The sequence below is a fragment of the Hippocampus bargibanti genome, linkage group LG13, assembly GCF_051943395.1.
Source record: "Hippocampus bargibanti isolate YZ-2025 linkage group LG13, ASM5194339v1, whole genome shotgun sequence".
NCBI classification, from domain to species: domain Eukaryota; kingdom Metazoa; phylum Chordata; class Actinopteri; order Syngnathiformes; family Syngnathidae; genus Hippocampus; species Hippocampus bargibanti.
In genome coordinates this window covers 20202737-20220833 of record NC_142746.1, presented here as the reverse complement: position 1 = coordinate 20220833, position 18097 = coordinate 20202737, and the positions used below count along the sequence as shown (strand labels likewise).

At 38.7% G+C, this 18097-nt stretch overlaps 1 protein-coding gene across 2 annotated transcripts in view; it reads left to right on the top strand.

The window, feature by feature from the left end:
* The window catches only part of LOC148889669 (cGMP-dependent protein kinase 1), a 121799-nt gene that overhangs the window by 69547 nt on the left and 34155 nt on the right, over positions 1–18097 (top strand). For both annotated transcript variants that reach the window (XM_089011898.1, XM_089011900.1), the window contains 3 exons: positions 11115–11220; positions 14345–14408; positions 15377–15454. In XM_089011898.1, coding sequence (XP_088868024.1) covers positions 11115–11220; positions 14345–14408; positions 15377–15454 — 248 coding nt within the window. The remainder of the gene's footprint in view (positions 1–11114; positions 11221–14344; positions 14409–15376; positions 15455–18097) is intronic.

Below are 18097 nucleotides of genomic sequence, written 5' to 3'. Positions count from 1 at the left end.
CATCCCCAATTGTGGCGCTCTGTGTGGTTCCCAAAGAATAGTTCGTATGCTAAGATTATATTATCTCGAATTTAACGTTTGTAAGGAAAAAGTTTATCACTGTACAATGATACCTCGGTTTACGAACCCCTTGGCTTACAAACTTTTCGGTTGTTCGAACGTTAAAGTTATGAAAATGAGCTTGCAAGGAATCATTCCTCAAGATGGCCACTCCATTCCATCAAGCCATCAACGACCATCACAAAGGTGAATAAAACGACTTTATTATACTGTACAGTTTATTTCTTTAATTATCATACCATAGCACATTGATTATAAATAAAATAAGGTATATTTTGTGTAGTTTTAAGGGTTAGAAAATTAGGCTAATTTAGTTGAAAATTATGTTTTATGGGGACCTGGGAACGAATTATTGTCATTTGAATGGTTTCCTATGGGAAATTAATTTTTGGGATACATACTTTTTGCCTTACACACTTTGTCTGAGAACCAATCAAGTTTGTCAGCCAAGGTATCACTGTATATAGATAGATTAAATAAGTAAACGTAAAATAAATCAGTGAAAAAAAGGGTAAAGTAGCTAAAAGATACAATGAGCGTAAGTGACGGATTTATCGACACGTTTCCACGATTAGTATGCGTCCGGCAGAGAATGAGTTCGACTCGTACTTGCTCATGATTGTTGACAATAAAGCTCATTAGCCTTTGGCCAATTTATGAGACGGACTCGTTGCTAATGAGCTGGAGGTGTTTTGAGACGAGGCATTTCGAAAGAGCGAGCGGTGGCGACAAGCGGAGGATGGGAAATAACAAGACAGACCAAGCGTGGCTTTGAGAAGCTTACAAAAATCCAAAGGGATAGAAATCTTCCGTTTCCCCGCTGCTACCATGGTAACGCTGCTTTCAGTAAAACCGCAAGAATATAACGATGTTACTGGGTAGCTGTCACCTGCTGTTTTGGGAGTCACTTTTGTTGTTTTGTGTAAGTTGGCAAAAGAGGCCGGGATGCAAGAATCGTTTTGATGTGCGCCAATGTGTGTGTAAGTGTGTATTGCGTCTTTGGCCGCTGTTGTCATTCTCATCGAAGCGCCGGGCGCAGGTGTTTCCGGCGCTAGAAGGTCCTTTCAGAGGTTAGCTCAGTGTCACTAGCCTGCAGGTGTAACTACACACACACATGCGCACACACAAGCCAGATCAGTGTTTATATGCAAATTAGCCTTTTATTACTATTTGGGATGCTCAAGCGTTTTTCTTTCTGCTAATTCAGCAAGTTTCGGGACGATCCAGGGCAACGAGTAAAACTTTTAACGGTGGTATATTATCTTTAATTAGCCTTATTAGCGTATGGATTGGATTAGCCTTTATTAATCTCGCACTGGATTGCGTCGAGAAGCTAGTTCCTAGAAAGGAAAGTGTCACCTTGACGTTCGCAAAGTTGGCAAGTCTAATTTCCCTGCGGAAAGAAGCCAATAAGGTTGCCAAACTACGAGTAACAGCTACTCCCCTGGGGAGAAAATGTGCTACTACTAATGCAAGGAGAGAGGCAATGCGTTAATATCTATCCAATGGGAGTAGCAATATGCTACGATCCAACTATAAGGGAAGGTAAAGCGTCGTCAGGCATTGAAGACGAGTTTTAAATGACTGGCAAATGACCCTGGAGACTGTGTGTGTCTGGTTTTATTGGATTTAACTGCATTACTGGATCTAGCGGTTCACAATATTCTCTTGGCTCGTTCACAGTTCCTGGTGGACGGATGTGGCCCTTAATGATTTATTGAGCTGACAGAACCTTTTGTGTTAGCCTTGCATGCTCTGAGTCATGAGCATGTGGGATTCCACAGGGTTCAATTTTGGGGCCTCTACTGTTCTCGCTATATCTTCTCCCTTTGGGTTTCCATCTTAAGGAAGGGAGAGTACACAACGACTACTCTGAACATTCCTTCGCTGCCTTCCAATACATTTTGGAGTTCTTTTTTAGATCCTACTATTTGTTTTCTTGAATGATTTATTTAGCTGAAAGAACCTTTCGTGTTAGCCTTGCGTGATCTGAGTCATGAGCTGCCCACCTATAGCGGCATTCCACAGGGCTCAATTTTGGGGCCTCTGCTGTTCTCGCTATATCTTCTCCTTTTGGGTTTCCATTTTAAGGAGTACACACCGACTACTCAACATTCCTTCACTGCCTCCCTTTACATTTTGGAGTTCTTTTTAAGATCCTATTATTTGTTTTCTTTCAAAGGCCTCAACTCATCTTATCTCTCTGAGCCCCCCACACCCCTTGTTCATCTCAGGTCTGCAAACCAGACACTACCAGAGGTACAGAGAACTAAGCGGAGGATAAAAGGAGATTGGGTCTTTTCCGTTACTGATCCTTCTCTTTGGAATGAGCTTCCACTGAAAAGAAGAAGAACTGATCCTTCTCTTTGGAATGACCTTCCACTGAATAGAAGAAGAAGACCCTTTGCTTCCAATCTTTCAAGTCATCTCAAGATTTAGTTGTATTCTTTGGCGGTTGGAGGTTTATAGGATGGAGGTTTAAAGGACAACCGACACCATATTTTTGTTTCCTAACTGACATCAGAAAAACGTTTTATAGCCTCTAAAATACCCAAAACACGCAGGCTGATATTTTTAGTCAAATGCAAAACACCAATAAAAACGACTTAAAGTATCCCAAAACTACTTCACAATGACCCCGGAAATGGTGAGTTTCAGAAGGTCCCGCCCCCTTGTTCGTGAAGTCACACCAGGACGTCTTGCCTTGCTCGAGAATCAAAACAATGGCTTCAGATTCAGAAGATGCTTTCTTGTTACTCAGATTATTCAAATAGTTCTGAAGAGGAAAGCATAAATGTTTGTAATCGATTAAAGAAGTCCTTCTGGATCATTTTGAGGCGTCTGGACTCCAATGTAGCGTCCCAGAAATTGCACAAGATGGCGCCCAAGCTCCGTTGGAAATGGGCTGATTTGTCTGCTGGGAATTTGTGTCAACTAGTATCAAATAGTAGTGTTAGTGCAACACATTCACCATCGCGTTATTTATGTGTTTTCCTTCTAATTTCGCCATCAACACAAAGTACCCAAAATGCATTGTGTGTCGCGTTCTCGGTCAGGGGTGTTCCAGACGTGACGTCACGTCAGGCATCGTCATCAACTCGAAAACAAGACTTCCTGAATATTCAGCGCGAGTCTTAAAACGTAAATTATAGCTATATGCCGTGGAATCTTTGTAAAATACGCTCAGTAGAAGCCGTTTGAAGTGATTTTACAAATTATGGACACAACTTGTCCGCAGGCGTCGATTGTCCTTTAAAGTGCTGTATAAATACAATTGAGTTGAGTTATGCCATTGACCTTATTTTTTAGCGAAGTTGGTTTGATGACCACTTTCTCCATTAATGACACACGTTGAAGGGCCCTCCCGTAGCGTGAAGAACCAGTGTGAAAAATTAATGTTTCTCACTTCTGCACTGATTTGTGCCCGACTTGATTGACAGTGAAACAATGAGTCATCCTCTCCTGATTGCATCTAGTTGACTATATACGATAGAAATTGTAACACGGTTCTCACGATATCCGGAAAAAAAAAACATTCCGGGTTAACGGAAGACAGCTGGCACGACTAAGGATTACCTCCACCAGGGTGCTAAAAATAGCATCTGACACTGATAAATAGCTACCAAACGTAATTTCCTTCTATATGATTTTCTGTAGCTTGGCACACAAACACACACGCAGACTTATCAGGTTATTCAAACACATTTCCTCTCCGCCTAATTGTTTTGACTTGATTGTCTGTAATGACTGGGGCAGCAAACAATTAAAATTTATCTCACAAACCGACCACAGAGCAATTTAAGGCGAACGGTTCATTTGTTGTTGGCCCGAGGAAGTAGCCGCCCTCCTCCGCTGTGCTGCGTTCAAAACAAAGCTTTTGTTTTTAGCCATTACATTATTTGATTCTTGAGTAAAAATAACCTCTACATATTTTAAATTCAGGGTATTCTCCAAAATCCTGCTAACACATTAACTCGCTAGTTAGCCACATGTGTTGAAGTTGAGCTTTTTTAAAATTAATTGTATTAATAAACAAAATAAAGTAAAAAGGAAATGACAGTTTACGAACCTTTTGGCTTACAAACTTTTTGGTTTACGAACGTTACATTTATGAAAACTTTACCTTGGCATACAAACTATTTTTCGGGATACACACGGAGCGCCACAATGAATGATGTGTCGTTCGCGAACGAGCCCGTTCTAACAAGAAAATGGCAGCCGACTGTTTTTGTCCTCTATTCCCCGCCCCCAGTCTTTGGTTAAAGCCATGTGATTGGTGAGAAACGACAGAAAGAGAATGACAAAATGGATAGAAAACAGTGAAATTTGGACTCGTTCCAACTTTGAACTTCGTTCAAAGGCAGTGTAGGGTGCAAGGTTAAAATTACCATCAATCAGGCTCCACAAATAACCCACACAAGCCATCTGTACACTTGATGCAAAAAGCTATCAACCCAGCTAAACAGAACATAAATTGATGAGGAACAAGGTAAAATTATCGCTGAGAAAGCAAGGGATCATTCCTCAAGATGGTGAAAGAAGGCTACATTCCTCATCAAGTGTTTAATGCTGAGGAAACCGGCCACTCCATTCCATCAAGTTATCAATGACCATCACAAAGGTAAATAAAACGACTTTATTATCCAGTACAGTTTATTCCTTTAATTATAATACCATAGCACATTTGTTATACATAAAATACGGTATATTTTGTGTAGTTTTAAGGCTTAGAAAATTATAAAGTGGAAAATTATGTTTAATGGGGACCTGGGAACGGATTATTCTCATTTTAATGGTTTCCTATGGGAAATTAATTTTTGGGATGCACACTTTTCGCCTGACACACTCTGCCTGGGAACCAATTAAGTTCGTAAGCCAAGGTATAACTGTACTGACTATGTGACTTGGTGACTAGGTATAACGACACTTTTCTCATTCCTCTCCATTCTTCTATACCTAGCTAGCTAGAAGCCACAAATTGGCTTTTTTTTCCAAGCACGGATGCCACTCCTGTATCACATTATGTGGGAATTAGCAAGGCAAATCTACTAGCCAATCAGTAGTTTTGTTTTATTTTAATAACCCACAACATTTCATCGATTCAAGGACATACCTATCACCTCATTTGACCCAAGGGTTGCCAGTTTCCCACACAACTGATCAGTTATTTCTTGGCTTCGATGGCGGCACAGTTCCTGCTGGCCTATTGGCCTTGTCATTCATCATTGATCATGAGAGAAACATGAAGACTTTGTGAGGCACAGAGTATCATCCTATCGCTATCGCTCTTCTAATGGCTCCCCCAAGTCGGCCTGTGTGTTTTGAATTTTAATGATGGAGGCGGTTGGACATTGCTAGAGAGTGATCCATTCGACCAAAAATAGAAATACAGTACCTTATGTAACAACACACTCTCTATTCTCTTTTGGAATACACAAACCTTCCGTACATGGTACGGATGATGGCAGGTGGGCTGACACATGGCAAAATATTGCTTTGGCAGCTGCTGCTCTGGGTTTGAGCCGCCCGTAGGCGAATATTGGAATCTGGAGATTGCTGCTGATTAAAACAAATACTGTCTGTGTTGTAATATGCTGAAATGTGAAGTCTGTCAAAACGATTTTTGGGCAGGAGAAAATGGGCTCTACTAACAGAACAGTCGCTGATCCAACCTAACTAACTAACTAACTAACTAACTAACTAACTAACTAACTAACTAACTAACTAACTAACTGACTGGCTAACTAACACATTAGCCAACTAACACATTAACCAACTAGCCAACTAACTAACTAACCAACCAACTAGCCAACTAAATAGCCTAGTTAACTGGTTGACAGGAGGCCCGACTGACCAGTTGACTGGTTAACCCATTAGCTATGTAACTAGGTAACTAGTTAACCAGTTAACTCGTTGACTAGTTGCCCAGTTAATCCATTAACTGGTTAATCAGTTAGCACAATAACGAGATACAGAGCTAACGAGCTAACTACCTATTTAGCTAACTACCTCACTCATGAACTAGCTAGCTTACTCGCTAAATAAATAAGTAAATGCCTAATTAACTAACTGATGAACTCACTAACTCAAATTAGAGCAATTGGTTAATATAGTTTAGCATTGCAAATTCATTCACCAACCAACCAATTAGCTTGCTAGCCAACGAAACAGTTTTGTAGAAAACTAGCTAAAAATGATAAACTAGCATAGACACGCATTCTATCTAAAATATTGAATTGTTAAAAAAGAGAGAAGGGGGATTATTGTTTGTATCAGAATGTTGATGTAAAAGTGCAACTATTTTGATGTTATTTGTTAAGGCGAACTAACTAGCTAACATACTAGCCAACTAACTAGCTAAAGAACGAGTTAACTAACTAACTAACCAACTAATTTACCGATTAACAAAATAACTGACTGACTAATTAACCAACTGATGAACTCACTAACTCAAATTAGAGCAATTGGTTAACATAGTTTAGCATTACACATTCATTCACCAACCGAACAATTAGCTTGCTAGCCAACGAATCAATTTTGTATAAAACTAGCTAAAAAATGATAAACTAGCATCATACACGCATTCTATCTAATGTATTGAATTGTTAAAAAAGGAAAGAGACATTCTGTATTAAAATGTTGATTTAAAACCAATAATGTTGACGTTATTTGTTAAGGCTAACTGACGACGCAAACACGCAATGCTAGTTATGTTTATGTGGGGGGGTGAGCAATAAACTGGCAGTGAATTCCTGTTGTGTTTACCTGCAACTCTGTGACTGAACGTGGTGTCTAATCACCCGTCTTACTTTCTCACGCTCCGTTTCCATCAATCCGACTTTAACTTGATGCTTTTAATGACTTTAGGGAAATCGAGCCTGCCCTGTTCCAGCGCGCTGCCATGACGGCTTCTGCTCTCCTTCCGTACTTTGCGCACACGTGTAGGAGGGGGCGGAGGGGTTGCAGAAAGCAGGCATGTCACATTTTGATCAGCAGGAACAATTGAAATGCCTCCTGTGATTATAATAATACACTCAGGTGAGAGCTCTCGCTCATTAGTTTGGAGATCCAGCTCTTTGCTAAACATCGGCAAGTGCTAAAATCAGCACCTGCGGGCTAAAGCTTCGGCATCAACATTTGATGATGATTATTTCGCGCATTCCCTTTGCCGCATCGCCAGGTTTTGATGATGAGCTCTAAAGTGTGAGTGAGAGCGAGGGAAGCGTCTGCCAAGATTCTGTCGCTCTCTCATCATCTTTTTTTCCTGTTTATTATCTTTTTTTTGCCGGTTTATTTCTTCCGTTCACTTAGCGAGAGTGCTGATGTCCGCTGAGTACATTTGGAGGCATTGATGGGCTCTTTTTCACAAGTAGCTTTCATTTTAGCGGACTGTAAACAAACATCATGCCAAAGTTAGTACAGTGTTTCTCAATTTGAGCGTTTGAATATACAAATGTACCTCTTCGTGTTTTTCTGTGGTATCTGTTGCTTTTTTGTGACATTCTTGGATGCCACAAGGGGCTCATGTGGATCCGATTGATTGGATTATTAGGTCTCGCAGTGGAGAAATTGTCATCTCACAGCAGCAAAGTGATGAAAGGAAGAAGTTAAAAAAAAACAAAATATAGGAGCTGCTGTAAAGGCAGCCACTGTCGCGGCGCCATCTTGAATTAAAAACAATAAAAACTAAATAACAAATAAGACACAGACAGTCTTTCTAACAATTTCTGCACCCTCTTTGTTGTATGAAGCAATTCTAGATGAAAGAGGAGAGGTTCAAAGCATCCTTTTCCCCAGTGGATCAGAGACGTCATGGTGGAATGTGCACGTCTGCCACAAGCTAAATGTTGAAAGCTAACATGAAACTGTAGCATCCATTGACGAAAAGAGATTGTAAATCCGCTTCAATTCCAAGCCGCGACATATGTACTAGCAAAGTGATGAAAGGAAGTGGAAAGGAAGAAGTAAAAAAATATATATAGGAGCTGCTGCAAAAGCAGCCACTGTCGCGGCGCCATCTTGAAACAATAAAAAACTAAATAAATAATGTGACACAACACAAAAAGCTAGACAGTTTTTCAATCTTAAACACTTTCTGCACCCTCTTTGTTGTATGAAGCAGTTCTAGATGAAAAAGGAGAGGAGCAATGTGTCCTTTTCATCAGTGGATTATGGACGTCATGGTGGAATGTGCATGTCCGCTACAAAATAAACGTTCAAAGCAAACACGAAGCTGAAGCATCCATTTACGAAAAGAGACTGTCTCACATCTCCTATCCCACGTCAATCCGCTTCAATTCCAAGCCGCAGCAGTTCCACCTACGCATCAGCACTGTCATTCCTCCCAAATATTAGCTATCTATTCGTTAGCTAGCTATCTTGCTATCTATTTGAGTTACTTCCGGGTTAAGTGAACGCTGGCGCGTGTGGCTGCCGCTGCTCACCCACAGAAAAAGACATCCTGTGACTGTAAAAACATCATGTGACTGTAAATCAGAAAATCAGAATCAGAAAACCTTTATTCGTCCCACAATGGGGACAAAGTGACCTCGAGAGTTTGGAAAGGCGCTTAAAAAATGAAATGTATTCTACTTATTGTTATTACTATGAATCAAAAACAGTGCTGGCATATTTGTGCTGCCGAAAAAAAAGGCGTATGGTTCTGCATTCCAGGCTCATACATTAGTACATTATTTTATTCATGAATATGACAACAGAGTGCATCAAAGCCTCTGAATCATCGTTGAAATCATTTTTTTCATCATTATTGTCATTGTCAGGTAGAAATCTAAAAAAAAAAACATTGTTGCTGACAACCGCAAGTCTTATTTTGAAATTTAGCTCTCTGCTTGAGACACGCCTAATCTGTGTTTAAGTACATTGCGCATAAGCCTACCGGGTTTTGGAATAGGATTTCCTGCGGTGAAAACGCACTTAAAACCAAAAAATGAACAATTGAAAAATCATTTTCCCCCCGAAACTGCCCTGAGCTCGGGTTAAAAATGCTCGACGACAACTACAGAACATAAAACGCCAAGACCGAAGACAGGGAAAAGTGGCTTTATCATTTGGCAACAAAGTGGATTATAAGACTAGCACATGTTCGATTTGCATAATGCCCGGAGGCTGAAATCCAGTTACGCTGACTTGCGACAAGGACAAACAAATAAATGTCTGTCTTGTCTTCTGTTGCGTAACATTAGGTACGCTTGCACAATTTAATGACATCGTTCTCCTGCGCTGTCGTTTTGTCCGTCTCATATTGTACATTGCGGCGTGGTTTTCACTGTCAGCTGCCATATGACGCCGGGTGTGGGTGTGAGTGTGAGCTGTGGCTCACAGTAGGATTGAATATACGTACAGTGATACCTCGGTTTACGAACCCCTTGGGTTACGAACTTTTTGGTTCACGAACGTTAAATTTATGAACGTTTTACCTTGGCATATGAACTATTTTTCAGGATACGCACGAAGCTGCCACAACGTCATTAATCCTCTTGTCAGCCCAATACCGCCCAGATTTCTTCAAAACTTTCACATCCCCCCGCCCTTTCTCTTGGTTCCGCTCCGGAATGCTCCCGCGGGCTCGGGCTTAGTGGCTGATGACGTCCGACTTTCCCTTCCTGTGACAGGCAGGTCAAATTAAAAGACGACCCTATTTGCCAATTGCCACACAAGAAAACACGCAGCTATAGCATCCATTGACGAAAAGAGATTGTCTCACTCCACTGTCCCACATAAATCCGCTTCAATTCCAAACCGCGACAGTTTTTTTTTATTGTGTTGTATTTTGGAGAGCTGCCCTCATTTCAAGCTCATATAACTCCACACCCATATAATTTAGGAATTAACTCTTTTTTGCTGAAGTTTCTTACGCTGCCATGAATATTTATGACATCCTAACACTCAATATTCTGTGGATCTAGGAATTCGAGTGACAATGACAAAAACCTTGTCTGGCAGTGAGCGAGTGTATTTTTCTTCCATTCCTTGACGGTGAATTCTTGACATCTTTGAAGATGCAGGTCCAGGCAGGTGTCTGCGCAACGCGAGTCTTTGTTCTCGCTTGATTTCCGATCTCGTTTCTCGTGTACTGTAATCTATAAAAGGATGTCAGGCTGTGTAATGAGGGCACATCCCCTGCTGATGGGTCCTATTTATAAAGTTGTCTGCATAGGGACGGAAAACATGAGAGTGTCCATTCGTTTGATTGGTACACTTTAGCTCAGAATGATTCATACGCTTGCTGAATTTTTAGGGTGAAATTGATTTTTTTTTAATTTGCTCAATGATTGGGAATGACTGCAAGAGGGCTTCTGTTCCAGATTTTGGAAAATGTTCTGTTAATGCATTTTCTGCCATTTATCCTGTTCTGGCCATTTTGTGCCCGCTTTTTTTTTACCTCATTTTCGCAGAGTAATGAAACTTTAGTGCGCACCCAAAGACAAAGACGGGCAAAATGTAATGTTCTCCACCTACACCCGAATAATGAGCCGTTATTATAGAAAATAACAATTCCCAAGTTCATCGGGAATAATGAGGCAAATGAAGCCATTAAGAAAATAGAAGAGCGGTCAGAGCCACGGTACAAGGGATGACTCAGCCATGTTGAAATTTCGAGAGCGTTTTGCAGCCCCGCCGAGGACCATGAAACACGCTTTTAATGGGGGAACTTTAACGACACGCCGGCGCTCTTATGAAGCCAACCAGTCTGCCTGCACTACACATAAACAAAACAAAACTACGGAAAAAAAAAACATCCAGACAACTTGGAGACACTATTAGCAAGTGCTAAAACAATCGCCTGTATGTTAGTTTGGTGCACCTGAACATACAAAAACCTGTATCGTAAGCCAAGGTATCACTGTATTTAGTTTTTTCAGCGAGCCAGATGCAATCATCAAAAGAGCCATAGGTTCCCGAAACTTGGCCTAATGCCTGATTTGCATGCGCAACATTCGAAGACGGCGATGCGTGGGATGCTACTGTATATTATTCTGTTTTCTGAAAGACTTAGAAAAAAAAAATGCATCTGTGTTTACTTTCATTTCCAGCGCTGACAAACGTGAAGCTGTGGGCCATCGATCGGCAATGTTTCCAGACCATCATGATGCGGACGGGTCTCATCAAGCACACGGAGTATATGGAATTTTTGAAAAGGTAAAGAAGTCACCCAACCCGATCCGATGCGCAGTATTGAAAGGAATGGGAGGACGATACGGAATCATTAACTGGCCCTATTTCCGCTCGCCTCTGATTTATGTTACACATTTGCCCAACAACATCTAAATATTCTGTATACACATTATTTTGACTGATGATAGCAACGTTTTGCAAAGTGTGTGGTCCATTAGAAGTGCATTTAGTGCAGTGGTTCTTAACCTGGATTCAACGCAGTCTCTGCCATGGAGGTTAAAGGAAAACCGACACCATTTTTTGGTTTCCTAAGTGACATCAGAAAAACGTTTTATAGCATCTAAAATGCATCTAAAATACAGTAAAGTCTCGTTATATCGATATCGGATATATCGATAGTCCCGGTTATATCGATACTATTTCTATGCACGCACGGAGAAAATTACATGCAAACAGGGTCGGATATATCGATAGTCCCGGTTATATCGATATTTTTTCGGACTCCCTTGAATATCGATATAACGAGACTTTACTGTACATGCAGGTTGATATTTTTAGTCAAATGCAAAACACCAATAAAAATGACTTAAAGTGTCCAAAAATGACTTCAAAATGAAACCGGAAATGGCCAGTTTCAGAAAGTCCCGCCCCCAGTTTGTGACATCACACCAAGACGTCTTAAGAGCCTTGCTCGAGAATCAGAAGCATCTTCTCCGAATCGGAGAAGATGCTTTCTCTTTACTCATCCAGTTATGAATATGATTCAAATAGTTCTGAAGAGGAAAGCATACATGTTTGCAATCGATTAAAGGAGTCCCCCCATATCAATTTGATTCACCATCGCGTATTTATGTGTTTTCCTTCTAATTTCGCCATCAACACGGATCAACACAAAGTTTTCAGACCAAACAAAATACCGTAAAATGCATTGTGTGTCGCGTTCCTTCCGTGACGTCATGTCAGGAATCGTCACCAACTCAAAAACAAGACTTCCTAAATATTCAGCGCAAGTCTTAAACCGTAAAATATAGCTACATGCCGTGGAATCTTTGTAAAACGCGCTCAGTCGAAGTCATTTGAAGTGATTTTACAAATTATGGACACAACTTGTCCGGAGGCGTCGGTTGTCCTTTAAACAAGTATTTCATCTTTCGATGTATTCTCTGCTGGGGAAGCCCATTATCACTTTAAAGGTCCGCAGGCTGTTTTATCAGAGTGCATGCGCAATATCCGTTGAAAGACGCGGAAAGTGGCGATAAAGGAGAATGAGATCCGGTTCACCACCCCCCACTCGACCCCGACATGTAATATACCGTCCATCACTGTGGTCATGACAATCCATCGCTGACAAAGAAAGAGGTTTGACACCTCTCCATCCACTGCGCACGAATCACAGTGATAGAAATCAGAAGCTGTCACTTTTTCTATTTATTTTTTACTTTTTTTGGGCAGCGTAATTTCATGGCAGGCAGATGGAAGCAACAAATCATCAACGCCTCCCGCTAAAATAACGTTTGGCCACAGGTGCTATAGAGTGGAAATGTCAAAACGAGCTGGAACAATTGCCAAAATGGACCAAAATTCCGCCTCACAGCACATCAGAGTACTTGCGTGAGAATCACATGATCGACTCGGAGCGTATTTTTTTAGTGTGTTTCATTTTGTACGCTTGTCAATGCTAATGTCATGCTATCCATTGAATAATCAATGACGTTATTGCGCTTTACAAGCACACTTGCAATAACAACGGCACTTGCACACCCAGTCACATTCAGAACAATTTGTAATAATAGATGTATTGTAATAATAATAATAATAATCTAATACTACTACTACTAATAATAATAATAACAATAATAATTTTAAACATAATAAACATAACACAAACAAATAAACATAATAAACATAATAATGATAATGATGATGATAATGATGATGATAATGATAATGATAATGATAATGATAAGAATAAGAATAAGAATAAGAATAAGAATAAGAATAAGAATAAGAATAAGAATTTATTACATGTATTTTTAATGAAAACATTGATATATAAAAATATTAAATTATTACTAATAGTAATCAGAATCAGAATCTACTGGACCCTCCGCACCCTGCCCACCACCTTTTCCAGCTACTCCCCTCAGGCAGGCGCTACCGATCCATGCGCACCAAATCCAGCAGACATTTAAACAGCTTCTTCCCCCAAGCCATTAACTCTTTGAACTCTTTCAACAGTAGCCAAAATGGAACTGTATAGTGCCACTTAGCAGTTTTTTTGACGACGATACTAGTGCAGCGTGTTCTACCGGAAACAAATTCCTTGTGTGTTCTACATACTTGGCAATAAAGATGATTCTGATTCTGATTCTGATTCCGATGACAGCCGTAATAATCACAGTAATCATAATAATCACAATTTATGACCTTTATTTTTAATAATAATACTGAATTATTACTATTAGTAATAGTAATAATAATAATAACAATAATAATAATCACTATTAATATTGCTGTATTATTATTATGAAAAAGTACACATTTCCAATCAGTCCCGCAACATTTTTATAAAAAAATAATACATAATGTATTGTAAAATTATGACTCTAATTATATTTGTGTTCGCATTAAGTATTCATGAAATATATATATTTTTTTCAACAAATAGCAGATATGTTTTGAACGCAACAAACTCAACATATTAGCTTCCCAAGTGTTTTATTGTCTCTTCGCCAAACTAAAGAAGAAAGTGGTCACATTTGATTTCTTTCTTTATTTTTGCGTTGTAACTTGTGATTTATAGCGTCAGCTGTGCTACGCGTTCTGGGTGGTTGCTTTTATTGACAAGAAGAGCAGCCGTGTGGTGTTCAATTGTGGTGTTCTGAAAAAGCAAAAGGAGCTAAAATAAAAGCCTCTTTGTGGCGCGTTCAACCTCCTGCGCACGATAGCCCGCTTTGTAACCAGACCCGTGACTCCGTTAACGCTTAAATATTCATTTGCGCATGCATAGCCAAAGCATAAGCCAGCACCTATAGCATAATAATCATCTTCTCATTGCCTCTTTTGCATTTTTTATGAGCGCTGTATGGATGACACCAAAGAGCATGTGTCTCAATTGAAAACTACTTCCTGTTCTTGTTCTCCGCAGCGTGCCCACCTTCCATAGCCTTCAGGAGGACATTCTGAGCAAGCTCGCCGACGTCCTTGAGGAGGTGAGGCCTTCCCTCGCTTGTTCCTTTGCCAGATGCATTTGACGAGCTTCTATACATTTCAAATCACTGTGAAAGGAGGCTTCGGGATGCTTTTGAACTTTTCCAACAGAGAACAGTGACTGTATTTTCCACGCTATAAGGCCCATATTACGTTTTTCTCGTGGGTTTTATAAACTGTTTTGTAATGAGCTTTTAAATCAAATATATATATATATATATATATATATATATATATATATATATATATTAGTTACTGTTTTATATATATGTATGTATGTTAGTTACTGTTTTATATATATGTATGTATTTTGTGTGTGGATAAAAGTAATTACCCTCCAAAAATAACTAAATAATAAAATATTTTTATACTTATATATATTGAACAATAAAAAAAAAATATATATATATATATATATATATATATATATATATATATATATATATATATATATATATATATATATATATATATATATATATATTTTTTTTTTTAAATATACACAATATATATTTTTTTAAATATATATATTAGTTTTTTTTACAATTTTATATATATATATATGTATATATTTTGTGTGTCCAAAAAACAATTCCCCCCAAAATAAATAAATAAATTTATATATATATATATATATATATATATATATATATATATGGAGCTATGTTAAAAAGCGTATAATACAATATAATAAAGGATATATATATATATATATATGTATATATATATATATATATATATATATATGTATATGTGTATATTTAAAATATATATATATATATATATACACAATATATATTTTTTTAAATATATATATTAGTTTTTTTTACAATTTTATATATCTCATCTCGCTGTTTTATGTCCCTTATTTCAGCCTCGTTAACCGGCAAGTTGGCGCCAGGGGAGGCTAAAAAAACGACACCTGAAAGTCTCTCTTGTAATTCTTTATTTTTTTCCTTCATTTTGTCAGACCCATTACGAGGACGGCGAGTACATCATCCGACAGGGAGCCAGAGGAGACACCTTCTTTATCATCAGTAAAGGAAAGGTAAGCGCATGACGTGTATGGGGACTTGGAATAAGAGGAAGAGTCGCTATCATGGCCGCCGTTCGTGCTTATAGCACCACGCCGACTTTGGACCTTCCAATATGTATGTATGAATAATAATAATAATAATAATAATAATAATAATAATAATAATAATAATAAGAAGAAGAAGAAGAATAATAATAATAATAATAATAATAATACAGCCACACGAGCCAGCGTTCGCTCAACCCAGAAGTAACTCAAATAGATACAAAGCTATATAGCTAATAGATAGAGAATACGTAGATAGCTAATACTGTGGACAGCGAATAGCTAGCGAACTGGATAGATAGCTTTAGAGCAAACAGATAGCTAGCTAGCCTGCTAGATAGCTAATAATAATAATGATAATGATTAATAATAATAATGATTAATAATAATACATTTAATTTCTAAGCGCCTTTCAAAACTCTCAAGGTCACTTTACAGTCACAGGATCAGTCTTTCTGTGGGTGAGCAGCGGCAGCCATACGCGCCAGCATTCACTCAACCCGGAAGTAAACAAAAGTCAAAAGAACAAAAAAAAAGAATAAATACAGGTAGCATCCGACTTCCGACCAGCTCGATTTACGACCACCCGTACTTACGACCGTGACCATCCAGACCCTATTTTTGAAATTATTATTCTGCGCTGGCACCGCAACACGCTAGCAGGCAGGCAACCCGTACGACAATTTTGGCCAGGCAGCATCTCACTCTCGTACAGCAATCGACCGCGTGATGGCACCAGAGGGGGGAGTTTGCGTGTCATTTAGCCTCCGAGTCTCTATTCAACATTTTGAATGGATTTCGACTTACGACCATTTCGACGGAACTTGGTCGTAAGTCGGATGTTACCTGTAACAAATAATATGACAACACAAAGACACAAATGCCACAAGTGCAATAAAAAATGAGAGAGTTGAGGTGTGTGAGGACGATGAAGGAATGTTCTGTCACATTTTGTTTTTACTCTCACACATACACGCCACACAAAAAGCATTTGACATTTTCCCACATGGCTATTTCCCCTAATATCCCCCTCCGAGGAGACGACAGAGCGGTGAGCCTTTTGCAGAAGAAGCATGATTATATCTTGCATCCTGTCACATGGACATAAAGTTTTTTTTTTTTTAGTTTTGAATGCGTTACGGCTGAAAATGTGAGTGCTTTTCGATAAAATCCATGTGACTCATCTTATCTAGCGTCTCTTCAGTAATAAGATTTTCAACATAATATAAGTCCTCTCCGCAATCTTTCCGGTAAAAATATATTTTAGAACATATATAAAATAAAAACATAAAAAAAAAATTACAACATTTTTTGCGTCTTTAATGGGTGTAGAGTGTCAATGCTTATGTGGAATTGTTGCAGCTTGGAATTGAAGCGGATTTACGTGACATAGACAGTCTCTTTGGTCAAAGGACGCTACAGCTTCGTATTTGCTTTCAACGTTTAGCTTGTAGCAGACACGCACATTTCACCATGATGTCCCTTATCCACCCGTGAAAAGGAGGCTTTGATTGTCTCCTGTATTTGTTTTTTTCTACTTCTTCCTTTCCTTTCTTTCTTACTTTTACCACTTTGCTGCTGTGAAATGTAAATTTCACAGCAGCAGTAAGTAACTCAGATAGAAAGTGAGCTAGCTTATAGACAGCCAATTCGATAACTAAGGAACTCGGATAGAAAGCTAGCTAGCTAATAGACAGCTAACAGATAGCTAGCTCGGCTTTCACTCAACCCGGAAGTAACTCAGATAGAAAGCAAGCTAGCTAATAGACGGCTAATTTGATAACTAAGTAACTTGGATAGAAAGCTAGCTAGCTAATAAACAACGCGTGTGGCTGCCGCTGCTCACCTGCAGACGGACTTGTCCTGTGGCTGTGGGGTGGCCTTGGGAGTTTTGAGAGGTGCTTAGAAGTGGAATGGATTATTATTAATTCAGACAGCTGTTGCTAGCTAGCTATTAGCTGTCTATTAGCTAGCTAGCTTTCTATCTATTTGAGTTATTCCGGCTTGAGTGAAAGCTGGCACGTGTGGCTGCCACTGCTCACCCACAGAAAAACTTATCCTGTGACTGTAAAGTGACCTTGAGAGTTTTGAAAGGCGCTTAGAAATTAAATGTATTATTATTATTATTATTATTATTATTATTATTATATTATTATTATTATTATTATTATTATTATTATTATTATTATTATTATTATTAGCTAGCTAGATAGCTTTCTGTCTATTTTAGTTAGTCCGGGTTGAGTGAACGCTGGCGCGTGTGGCTGCCACTGCTCACCCACAGGAAAAAAACATATCATATTCCTGTAAAGTGACCTTAAGAGTTTTGAAAGGCGCTTAGAAATGAAATGTATTATTATTATTATTATTATTATTATTATTATTATTATTATTATTATTATTATTATTATTATTATTATTAGCTAGATATATAGCTTTCTGTCTATTTTAGTTATTCCGGGTTGAGTGAACGCTGGCGCGTGTGGCTGCCACTGCTCACCCACAGGAAAAAAAAAACATATATTCCTGTAAAGTGACCTTAAGAGTTTTGAAAGGCGCTTAGAAATGAAATGTATTATTATTATTATTATTATTATTATTATTATTATT